The sequence below is a fragment of the Pempheris klunzingeri genome, chromosome 1 (assembly GCF_042242105.1).
Source record: "Pempheris klunzingeri isolate RE-2024b chromosome 1, fPemKlu1.hap1, whole genome shotgun sequence".
NCBI classification, from domain to species: Eukaryota; Metazoa; Chordata; class Actinopteri; order Acropomatiformes; family Pempheridae; genus Pempheris; species Pempheris klunzingeri.
In genome coordinates, this window is record NC_092012.1 from 15,175,494 (window position 1) to 15,188,121 (window position 12,628).

The following is a 12,628-nucleotide window of genomic DNA, read 5'->3' on the forward strand; positions in this document are numbered from 1 at the left end:
AAGCCAGGGAACCACGAGCATATAGGATTCAGGAAAGACGGGGACAAAACTCATGGTCAGAGACAGAAGGCTGAGGTGATCACCAGGCCAGAGACGGAGCAGGTTGGTCAGAGACAGGATGGGTCTCCAACAGCCAGTCAGTCCTGGAATGAGTGCTGGAGAGTGCTGCATCAAGGAGCAAAGAACAATCTGACAGTGAGTGAGTGGTGAAGGCTTAAATACTGGCTTAATGAGGTGAACAGGTGGTGTGAGTTGGCTGATTGGTGGGAGTGGCTGGCAGGTGAGTGAAAAAAATACTAAGAGGAGGGTTAACCAGAAGGACTGTGACAGTATTTGCATCTAATTAACTAATCTGATAAATGTGTAGTATGAAGATGTAGCCAAATCATATGCAATTACAATAGTAATGTAACAGTTGCTTGTTATGAAACAAGACCAAGCTTTTGTTATTGTCATATAAATTGTAGTAAGACATTCTAATCTGCACAGAATTGATAAAATGATAAAAGAGTGCAGCTACCTCTGGATGTTATCAGATTCAACAAGATACCATTTTACTGTATGTCTATCTGGAGATCTGTGATCCATAAACATCAGTATGCACTTGATTCGTATTGCTAGATGGCCTTAAATGCCATTTATTAAGCATTTTATCTGTTATTTTACTTTTTCAATTTATCTGTGCTTAAATGGATACTGAAATGGAATGGAGTAGATGATCGGCCATATGTTTTTTATTTATTATCACCAAGTATGTCATGGGAATACACTGGAGTTTGTCAAGGTGTTGTGGGTCTACTGTAATTCAGCATCTATAGATAGATAGATAGATAGATAGATAGAACACATTTCATACAAAAAGATCAAATAACATGCTCCACAAAACATCACATAAAACACATAAAAACACAGACACAAGAAAACAAAACATTAGAACTGTACTTTGGGTTCAAGTCAGTAATATTGTGTGCACTGTGTGGACATAGTTTGCATAGATGCAAATAGCATTAACTGCACATATAGTATTGTACAGGCAGAGGTATGTAATATTAAAGTATGAAATAATACAGACATATGACGCAAGATACATAGATATTTTAATGTAAATCATATTCAAACTTACACATTCCACGAACATCTCATACTTATCTATATACATTTTTTTATTTCTGTATCAAACAGAATCCACAAATATTTGCTTTCATTTATTTATTCTAAATACCTAAATGATAAAAATAAAACTTGTAAATACCAAAAAATCAAAACAAAATGATCAAAAATACAATAAGTTAAAAAAACAAACATTTTTACCACACTAATAATCATAAATGATACGCGACGTGGTTTTTACGTACTGCGTCATCGGAGTGGGCGTGGCTCCTGGTGTCAGCAGCTCCGTCCGTCTGCTGACAACAACACGCGTCGTAGGCGGACCGAGGGGGGACTCGGCAGCCAAGCAGCAGAGAGCAGACGGTTCACCAGCTGTAAGGACAGGGTCAGCTTACCGACTACAGCTGTCCGAACACAAGCCTCAAGGTTTTCTGACAGTCAGAGAGAAAATACTGTCGTCCAGCGGTGTCTCGTTGTGTCTGACTGAGGGTGTCCGGTTTCTTAGTCTGAGGGATTGCGATGCCCTCTGACTTTATCTCCCTTTTCAGCAGCGGGGACCTCGACCTGAATTCTCCCAGATCCTTGTACTCAAAAGGTAACAAGAGCTCTTACATCTTGCTCTGTTTGTCTCTCTTTTGAAAAAAAAGTTTATACACTTTTGTTTTAGTGTGTGTGTGTGTGTGTGTGTGTGCGCGTGTGTGCGCGTGCGTGCGCATGAGACACTTACCCACCTACCTGTGTTTGATGGTTCATGTGGTTCCCTCCTATATAAAGTGCCTCCTGTCACATGCCTGCTGATAATAAGTCTGGACTTGAGTTTTGATGCCCATGGTGTCCCTCAGTTTTTACTCTTAGTTTTACCTCCTGGATTAAGATGAAGAGTTTTTTCATTTCTGTTTCTTAAAGTGAAGCCCTAAGTAGCAACACGCACACCGGTCAAACCAGTTTACTTTCCCACTGCCATCTGAAAAGCAGTGCTGTGTATTTTCTGTGGGTTGTTTGAATAGGCCACCAGTGCCCCCCCCACCCCCACCCCACCCCCCTGAGGCACCCCACATGCACTACACTCCCCCTGAGAGTGGCGCTTGTGGGCCCATGAACATAAACTGTGTCATCATCAGTGTGGGAGCCTCAGGAAAACCTCAGGTTGAAAAACTGAACTGAGCTCACGAGAGCAGGTGTGAAGAAAAAAAAGCATTTATCCATTAAATTACTCCCCCCCCCCCAACACCTGTATGGAAATATGCTCATTTGCATCATACCAGCAGTAGTTTTTCTTTTTGAGAGACACAGAGATTAACTTTTTAATTCATTTCCTCATTTAACTCACTCTCAAATTATGAAAATATATGAACAAACAAACAAAAAACACTTTCTTTTTCTCTTACCAACCCATTAGTGCATGAACAAATGGTATTTTTATATTCCACCGGTCATCAACATTTTTGCATTATTTTCACACCAAAAATATGTGAATTTTCACCAATTAAAACAAAAAGTAGTGAACCCAAATATTTTTTACAATATTATTTATAGGAATTGAGATCCATTGGTAAAGTTAAATATTTTTTTTATATCAACTGATTTGAGAAAAAGATTTGTTTGGCCTCACTGTATTAAATATTATGAATTGATGCACTCTGTTACACTGTAGACTTTCAGCGTTTCTTCTGCACCATATAAATCATAGAAATTCCTTTGAGGTCCAGACCAATTGTGACCTGTTCTTTAGCCTACCTTGTTTGCTTACTAATCGCACTATTGTGTATTTGTGTCAGCATAGTTAACTCGGCTGTGTGTGAGAGGTGCAGTCAGTTTTGCATCTTGCCGATAAGGGCCCGCCGTCTGTAGGATTGCGCTTTTGGTGGAAAAGAAAAAAAAAACATTTAGCATTCTTGTCCTCAAATCCTCATTATTGACAAGTCATACTTCACACCTGGACATGACATAGAGTAGACTGCAGCAGCTCTGTTGAACTCCAGTATTTCTGCTTATTTAGTCAGGCTATATTAGACAGCTAAACCAAGACGAGGAATACATATTTTTAGCATGCAACTAGTCCAGAGAATACCAAGGAAAGCCAGCACATTGTAAAAAATCACACTCAGGATAAGTATGTTAGTCATACCAGCTTTTGTGGTCGGGAAATTACTGCGGGTTAATGGACGTCGTAAAATGTCTTCCCATCAGTCAAGGTGAAGAATGTTATGGCTTTCCCATAAGTTCTCTCAAGCCCAGTTACCAATTGTAAGATCACTGATCGCAACATAGTTTTGGTTTTTTCATATTGACACCCACCAAAGCTCGGTCAATCATTAACTCTCTGGCTGCTCTGTGTGTAAACCCGGGCTTAAATAGCACTCTATTAATATTGACTCTGTTAAGCAAACTTAGCGGCATGCGCTTAAAAATACTTGATTGCCTTGAAAGCTTGTTGATATCTAATGATGAAAGAAAGAATACTGCAGAGGGAAAACATCTGAGAAATGAGGAAAAGTCTATTTAGTGGTCAGAAATGTGCTGTAGCATTAGGTTTGTGTCTGTTCTATTGAAAAGAGATCAGTTGGTTGACAATATATCTCAGGGTTCAGTATTCCTGTGAAGTTGACTTCATTGTCATGAGGTAGAGATGTTTGTTTTTGTGTTGTCATCCAGAACATTCTTTTACGGTGTCTTCATCTGTTTAACATCAACCCCAACTTGCTCTGCATACTACAGACATTCAGTTTAGCAGCCAGTTAATTTGTGCTCAGCTCTTTGCCAGGTGACGTTAATACGTTTTTGTTCAGTTATTTATTTCCACTTCCAAAATCATATTGTGCTGAAACACTATTTTCCCATGCTACAGTAATGACTATGTGTGGTAACTCTGGTTCTATGAACTCAGTGGATTAACACAGTTTGCATAATGCACACACACAGCCTGCCAAACCAGGATGAGACACCAGTATGAGCCCCAGAAAAATAGTTCCAATCTGTCAGAAGCCATATGTCTGAGAACCTACTACTTTCAGTCAGGATACTGGTAATAGTACCACACATCTTTTAGGGGTCTTGATGTTCACCTTGGTTCTCGCCATCAGTCGGTCCTCTGTGAATGCTGTACTTGGGTTTTGTCATCTTCGCTCTCACTGCTGCTTCCGGAGGTGCTAAGCCCAGGCCGAGGAAGAGACGCCTGTGCATTATGGCCCTTTTCCACTTCAAGAACTACCTGCATTCAGGCTGATGGAACCAGCTCACAGTTTTGGCTCCTGGGCCCACAAAGTCCCCGCTCCTGGTGTAGTATTTTTCATGGCCAAGGAATTATTGAGGTGGAGTTTGCAGGACAGCTCTGTAAATTTCTTCTTGATGATATTTATAAAACTACATACAGCTGATACATACTATAGTGTTAAAATAACTAGAAACAGTGAGCAGATTCTTTCTCCTTCACAGACAGGCATTTAGCCCCTTTGGCATATTTAGTATTAATTAACATCTGTGCATGTCTCTTCTCAGTATTCATTTAAATACACAATCATGCAACATTAAATGAATATATAATAAGTATCGAGCTATTGCCAACATTACTTTTATAATTAGTAGAAAATGAATGAATGAATGAAGTAGTGACAGAATATGTGGTAAAATAAAAGAGTCTGTAACAGTGAATATACATTTCTCCTTTATTCACAGTTAGGGTTAAGTGTTGATTGTCTAATTGTGAGTGTGTCTTGACAAAAACAAATGCAATGATGCAAATTACTCACACCTCTTTACCTTCCTCTAAATCGCTTTGATTAATCATTAACACTAACCAAACCTCAGTAAAAAGACTAATTAGGTTCAGGTCAAAATATCACCTCCTCTGGTATTTACTGCACACTTGTGGCTTTGTTTTGACCGCAGCAAATCAAGATATAAGTGGTTTGACCTGTTGAAGATCTTTCATTTTTATTTCATTTTTTTTCTTTCCTCATTTGTGTTTTAAAAGTGGTTTCTGTTACAATTTGTTAATTTTATGTCACACCGTCTTTAGATTCACAGTCAGTTGTTGTTCCACCATTTTGTACGTTGAATGAATATTTTGCTTTGCACTCTAATGCCAGTAATTATGGTCTGATAATCTGAAAAATGTCAGACAAAATTTGTAAAATGTCATAAAAAAGTAAGTATCAGTAAAATAGCCTAAAATCATTAAGTAAAAAAAATCTCTGTAAAATATCAGACAAAAATTTATAAAATCAGCAAAATATCAATTAAAATGATTAAATTAAAAAAATATCAGTAAAATAGCAAAATAAATCTAATTATCAGTGAATCATCTAAAAACATAAGTAAAATATCGGGGAAAAAATGCATAAAAATTGGGAAATTATTACTGAAACATCTTTATCTCTTTGCTATTTCGGCTTAGCTGGTCAGCAGTGAAATGGAAACAGATCTTTACTTACCCTGAAGCAGCTGCAAACACACATCATATGTTTAATGAAGTTGATTTTCTGGGTAAAATAGAAACACTACAGTAGTGTACAAATTGAAACAAGATGCAGCAGAACTAGAAGCACCATTTTATGAGGTTTCTGTTTCTCTGCATCAATCTGGATTTCTGCTTTTCCATCAAAGTGTTTCAGTGATCCCTCTGTGGTGTCTCTGACACTGTTGACACAACAGTCTCTTCCTGGTGTAAAGGAGGCGTGCAGGAGGCCATGATACCTAACGCTTTTGCTTCAAATCCTCCTGTGGAGGATTTCTCACACTCCTCTGTGAAAAGCCCAAAGCACCTGCGAGATCTAACACTCAACCCTTGCGTTTCTATCCAGAGCAAGATGATTCTGAAGTAAGACATTAAATATTAAGTGTGGTGAATCTTGGCTGGCAGGAGTCTTTCCATTGGCAGATAAGAAGCAGCAGTTAAGGTGTCAGGAGCTCATAACTGGGCTGTACACACGGTTGTTATACACAGCGATAAGGCCTTTTCTGGCTCAGAAGGAGGGAATGTGGCATGTTAAGTGTGACCTATTGAACTGTATTATCATTCTGAATAGAAAAGTAAATATTTTCCCTCAGTTAAATCCTAAGCACATGGGTGAAGTCTCATCCTCCAGCATGCCTGTGTCTTCCATCCGTAGCAAAATGATAGTGATTTGGTGTTAATAGTTAGATGGGTCCTGTTACAATACAGCTTCTTAATTTACCACCCAAAGCACATCTTATATTCTAGCATATTCTTATATATGTTTATCATTATTCATAAAGCAATGTGCTTTGAATATGCACCAGAAAGCAGAGCACCTGCTTCATGTAATTCAATATGCCAGCCTTACAATAAACCCTCCCTCTGTGAAGCTCACCTTATTCAGTCTTCGTTGAGACTCTGTCAGAGAGCTGTTGATTCAAGTCTTTGTTCTTTTTTTGTAGGCCTAATGTTGTGGTCGTGTATTATTTAATTGTAATGCACTAAAGCAAGCTTGAAACTGAAACTAGTTTACCTTTAACACCTGTTTTCTGACTCCCACCTCTCTCATTACTCTCTTCCTTCTGAGAGAAGTACGATAAAGTGCCCTTAGGGAGGATGAACTTTAACACAGGAGACCATGCTGTTTGTCTCCCTGCAGATATTCAATTTACTACAATGCGAGACCAAGAAAAACAGAAAATTTTCAGATTTGAGTACCTGAAGGCAACAAATGTTTTTGGCATTTTTGCTTGTAAAATAACTTAAACCATTAATCAATCATCAAAATAGCCCAATTATTAATTTCCTGTCAATCAAACTATTGACTAAATAGTGGCAGCAGGTCCCATGTCAGTTCATCTTTGTTGACTTCATTTGTGTCCTGCTACCCCACTAAAAGCAGTGAAAAAAGCCCTCAGGTGTTTTTTTTCCCCCTACTGCCCTCCTGCTGTGGTTGTTTTGGGACACCATATAGCTGCAGCCTCTTCCTGGTTTCAAAAACCTGATCCAGATTTTCAAGAAGTGTTGGTTTTCTGTAGGGGATGAGACCGCTGTCTTTGTTGACTCTGTTCCAGCCCTCTATACAACCTGTCACATCGCAAGCTCTCCAAATAGAGGCTCTTGCTGTCAGAAATGTGGAATACCTTTGGCATAAAGTAGTCAAACAATGCGTCTTACAGGCGACAATGGTTGTGGTATCTCAATATCCTGTGTTTTCATTTCTTTTTTCTGAGTCATCTGCCGTTTCCTCAGCAGACTGGCAGGGTTGGAATGAACAGAGGCACCGCACTGGCTGATTTCCCCATGTATCCTGTCATTGTTGGTATTCTTTCTCGCTGTTTTTATTGGAGTGACAGTAAAGGGTCAGGATACTGAGAGAGATGCCTGGTAGTGATAGATTCTTGTAGCAGAAGTGGCACATATATGTCTTTTCTTTGTTAACTTGTAAGGTGATAACCATTATCAGGATGGTATTGTATTGTTTATATAAAAGAAAGTGGCCACTGATAAACAGTCTCATGTACCCACACACAAAAGTTTTATTTGGACAAAGCCGAAACACATTACCAATAATAACTGTATTGACGCTTCTTGTTGGTAAAATGTGAAAATCACTCAATCGACACACTGAAGGAGGCCTAACATTTCTCCTGTGCTGAGTTTTGACATTGAAAACTGAATGAAAGGAACAGTCATTTGAGTGTGCAAACCCTTTTTGTGCATTTTGGACTCTGACTTCAGTGGCACGCAGCCCAGCCCTCTATTTTGTTGTTTTTGGTATTTTTTTTCTTTATGAAGAATGAACCCCCTATTGTTCCATTTAATTCACATAATTGAAGACATGCACTGTTTCACTCTCATCTGGTTATGAAACTAGATGTGAGTATGTTAGATAAACAAGAATATTATGATGCTTAGAAACCATGAAGAAATAGGCCTGTGTATATGTATGTTGGATGAGGATTAATTAATGAATGCTTATTAAAATTTGCCCACCATTTATACTTGAATCAAAATAGAGGAATACCTTCCTAAAATAATCTTGAGCATGACAGCAGATCACAAGTTAAAATTTATTTTAATGAAAACTCTTCTGCTGAGCTCCTGACTACATTATGGTCCCTTTAACCTTGTGGAGAGTTGCCCTTCCATAGTCTAAGTCTCATTTGCTTCTTGCCCCCATACACAGTGGAGCCTCTTGCCTCAGGACAAGTAGAGGCAAGTCAAGGTTAACTGGGTCTCTCCTGAATAGCTTTACATACATTTATGTAGATTATTGCCGTCTCTTATGCCCCTTTTTTCCATTTTGGTTTCCAGTCTTACTTCTGATGTCTTGCTCTCAGTGAGGTGGGGCACTGTAAACTGCTTCAGAAACTTATTATTGTTAATTTTAATCATTCATAAATTCTGCTTGTATCAGTCATTGTGTTAGTAATAATGACATCCTATTATGTCATTATTCTTTTTTCATGGTCTGTCTCTGTCTTGCCACTCCTTTATGCATCAGAGTTTGGCAAAAAAAGAAAGGTTTTTGATGAGTTGAGCAAGACGTCATCAGCAGAAATGAAACTGTCCTGGCAAGCTACAGCTTGCATGAGTAGACCTGACTTTTGTCTTGGTGCTTCTCCTCGATTTTATTTGCTCAGTGTGTATTCTGACTTGAATCTTGTTTTAGAGTAGTGAGTATGCTAGCAGTATTTAGGAGGCATTGTTTCTATGGTGGCATACACATTCATAAATAATTGTTCTGAATCACACGCTGCTCACTTATTGAGAAAAAATAAAAGGGCATGCTTTTACAGGCTAAGAGCTCTTAAAATGACTTTTTTTTTATTGCATGAATGCTGAATGGCAATCCACCAGGAGCTGCGTGCTGTTCACATGTAACTTGACCAGGCAATAGACTTTATAATAGGAATCTCACCCAAAACAACCTGTGGCGACCCCAAAATGACTTGTTCCTAATTTCTGTCTTCTGCAAAACACCCAGAATAACTTTATCTAGTTTTGATGTGGTGGCGTCTGCTGATTTTTGACCACCGTTTTCCCAGGCTGCTGTGGTTTTGCCTGACTAATCAGTAGGCATTCCAAATTCCTAATTAGACTTAACACCAAATCTTCTTAAGTAATTAATATCTGAAGGCACAGGCTCAGTCCAGATCTGGAAGGTGAACTTGAAGAACACATTGTCATAAATCTGGAATATGGCAAATCTTACAGAAATAAAACCTTGGAAATGAGGACAGAAAGACTAAACAGTATGCATAAGACCAGGGTTTTACCAGGCCCGGGCAGACTTGCAGACCCTGTTGTTTAAGGCTGTGATTGTTTAGAAATGGCTTCTCACTTTACAAAATTTTGGTGTTGGCTTTCTAGTCTTCCATTCTTACTCTTCTGTTGGGACTTTATGAGTGCCTCAAGACTCAAACAGACCCTTCCAGTTGTGCCCTGAATGTTGACCCAGTGCCAGTTACTTTATCTGTTTATTCCCACTTTCTTATCAATAGAGTCAACAGCTTCCATTAGAAATCAGTCAGCAAGCTCTCCAAAGCTAAACCTCTGTGCCACAAGCTATTTTTAAATCATGTTCACTCTGAATATAGGGGGACTGTGCAGACGAAGATGGACTCCAATATGAAGTCTTTATTTCAATCATCTACTCAAAGATTTTGTCTGTTTTTCAGTCACAGGGCCGTTCTAGTTCTCTATTTATGTATGTGTGTCGGGCACTAACGCATATCCAGCCATGAAACTATTTTTGCTTCAGTAACTATTAGCCTTTTTCACGTTAATAATATTACATGTCTTTAAAGGAGTAGTTCAAAGAAACGAATTTGTTTTCTGGCAGAGAGTTGGATGGGAAGACGGATATCACTCTTATATCTGTACCGTCAAGTCACCACCTGACAAAGGCTGGAAACGGGGAAACAACAAGCCTGGCAATTGATAATGATCATTTGTGTGCGAGGGTTATGTGCCTGACTATTTTTCGGCTCTGAGCAGTTGCCAAGCAACCAGCTGAGACTCCAGGAAGCTGTTGCTCCCCGCCAAGAAATAGTCTGGTACATGACAAATAATTTTAAACACTGGTTTGTACGGATTGAACAAACAATACATAACACGTAAATTAGTGAGCTTTAGAGGTGCTGTTAGGTGGACAGAGCTAGGCTAGCTGTTTTCCCCTATCTCCAGTCTTGGCGCTAAGCTAAGCTAACTAACTAACCAGCTAGCAGCTACATAAAAGTGGTATAAATCTTATCTCTCAGCAAGGAAATGTTTAATCATATTTCCTAAAATGTTGAACCATTCCATAAACTTGTTTAAGTAAGTGCTTAGGTATTGTTGCATTTCTTTAACTCAATCATTAATTAATTAAAAGGTTTTGATGTGACTCCTTTCCAGGTTCAAACTGAATGTGGCTAGCGTGGCAGCTTGGTGATGTCACACTGTCAATGACTGAAAGCGTGTGGTGTTGCTAAAGGCTCTTCCTGTTGCCACAGCAAGGTTTTCCTGTGAGACAGACAGAAATGCCCGTGTTGGCACACCAAACGTTTTTCTAAGTTCTTCCTTACTGAAGGCTATTATCATTTGTGTGTGTGGCACACTGTCTCTTGATTTTATCTTCTATCTAACTTCGTTGGAAGTGTTGTGTAGACGTTTAGTACATCACCATATGTGTGAAAGCATGGCCGTTTTTTTTATCATGAGTGTGCATGTGGTGTGAGCTGGCGTGTGTGTGTTGTCCTCTGTAAATAGTTTGAATTCCTCTGCTTTCTGAAGTCACGCTTTCATGTTAAGCTCAGTGTCTGTTTCATCTTTTCAAGTCCACTGGTAAACACAGAGCTAGAGGTAGCATATTATTCTTAGACCCAGTTTAACTACACTGTTCCCAGTTGTGACGCCATTGCACTGCTGTGAGGATATTAAATACGACTAACAACCCACTTTGCTTACGCTCCTAATTTGTAGCTGGGTGGTTTGGCCCTCACAGGCGCCTCAGTGGGCTGTTTTGTAAAGTCAGGATAGTGGTGGTTGTTTGTTGAAAGCAAGTCATGTAAACTGATGCCTGGAAGTCGTTCCTGGTCACTTTGGGATTAGTTGGACTGAAAGAGCTACATGCCACAAACTCTGAGCCCAGTGTGACACAAATGACTTAGCCTGGCTGACCTTCACTTTCTCAAATGTCTGTGGAGAAGCAATATAATGTGAGACTTTTTCAAAAAAGAAATAAAAACGCAAAAGTTATTGGGATTGATGGATGTTACAGCCAAATACAAGCAAGAGTGGAAACAACATTTTTCTCTTTGTCACTATGGTCTCTTTATTTGGCCTAATTAAAAGCTGCAGCCGCAAATTCTTCACCAGAGCTGCTACAATATGAGCACATATTTTCAAGGGCAGCTGGTATTTCCACCAAACACAAACTCCTCGTTTATTTTTGACCATAAATATGTGTTTCAAATAAAGCCATTCTTTGCTTTGGTCTTTCTGTACCTTAAAATCTAGACTGACTTGTACCTTGGACCAGGTCCAACGTATATATGCACGTAGGCCTTCTACATAACGAAGGTGCCTATAAAAAGAAAATGCAGGTCAGGGAATATAAATTGATATTGTGAGCAGTGTTTTATCTGTATGCTTTTCCATTTTTTGTCACCAGTGATCCAGTGGATTCACCTTTTATTGAGTATTCTTGTCAGATTATCTGGCCAATGCAGCCTTTACTGTTTAGACAGTAAGATCAGCACGTGGTGGTTAAGGCTGGAAAGTAAATAGCGGCTCATTGTCGATCTGATGTCATGCTAAATGATGCTAAGTGGTCAATTCTGAAAATTCTTCTCTCCATCTTCTGACGTGTTTTCCTTGGGCTGTAGATCAAATATGTTACTGTAGCTTTGCTTAATATTCATCTGGTACAGGAGCATCACACAGGCACAATAACAATGTGATTTCACACACCTTCTCTACTTTGGTGTCGTAATTGTTATCTGTGGCTTCATCTGAATTTTATCAAGCACAGTGATGGTGTCATTATCCTTCCTGATTAATTGGAATGGTAATACCTCCAGTTACAATGAGTGCTATAGTGTTTTGTGTAACAGCATTTATGGTCTGTATTGACCTACATCAAAGTGATATAAAACCCAGTATGCTCAGATAATCTGATAATCTAAATTTAACTTTTATGGTTATGAGAGCTTCACTGATTACTTTAACGGCTAACGCTGTGTGATTCAGGTTCACATGTCCACATATTGTAACAGTTATGAATGACTCATCATGATGAAATACATGAATTCATATAGAACTATCAAAAACGTATGTGGCTGAATATTAACAAATTATCAATTTAAATATATTGTCAATTTGGGAACATGCACCCAATTGCGCCCACAATTTAAAATGTTTTCTCTTAAGTCAGTTTTTGGTGATTTGGATCACATGAGTTGGAAATCACCAACAGAGAGATGGGAGGAAATTTTGTGTTAGAACAAAATCAGGGAGCATCACGTTGACAGTACTGCAAGCAGGTCATGCATTAACTGACATGTCATCACGATATCTGCAATTGACCTATGT

At 38.9% G+C, this 12,628-nt stretch overlaps 1 protein-coding gene across 2 annotated transcripts in view; it reads left to right on the forward strand.

The window, feature by feature from the left end:
• The first annotated feature begins 1,457 nt into the window (after positions 1-1,457).
• nfat5b (nuclear factor of activated T cells 5b) overlaps positions 1,458-12,628 on the forward strand; it is a 29,581-nt gene continuing 18,410 nt past the window's right edge. For both annotated transcript variants that reach the window (XM_070831546.1, XM_070831547.1), the window contains exon 1: positions 1,458-1,705. In XM_070831546.1, the coding sequence (XP_070687647.1) occupies positions 1,630-1,705 (76 nt within the window). In that variant the 5' untranslated portion in view covers positions 1,458-1,629. The remainder of the gene's footprint in view (positions 1,706-12,628) is intronic.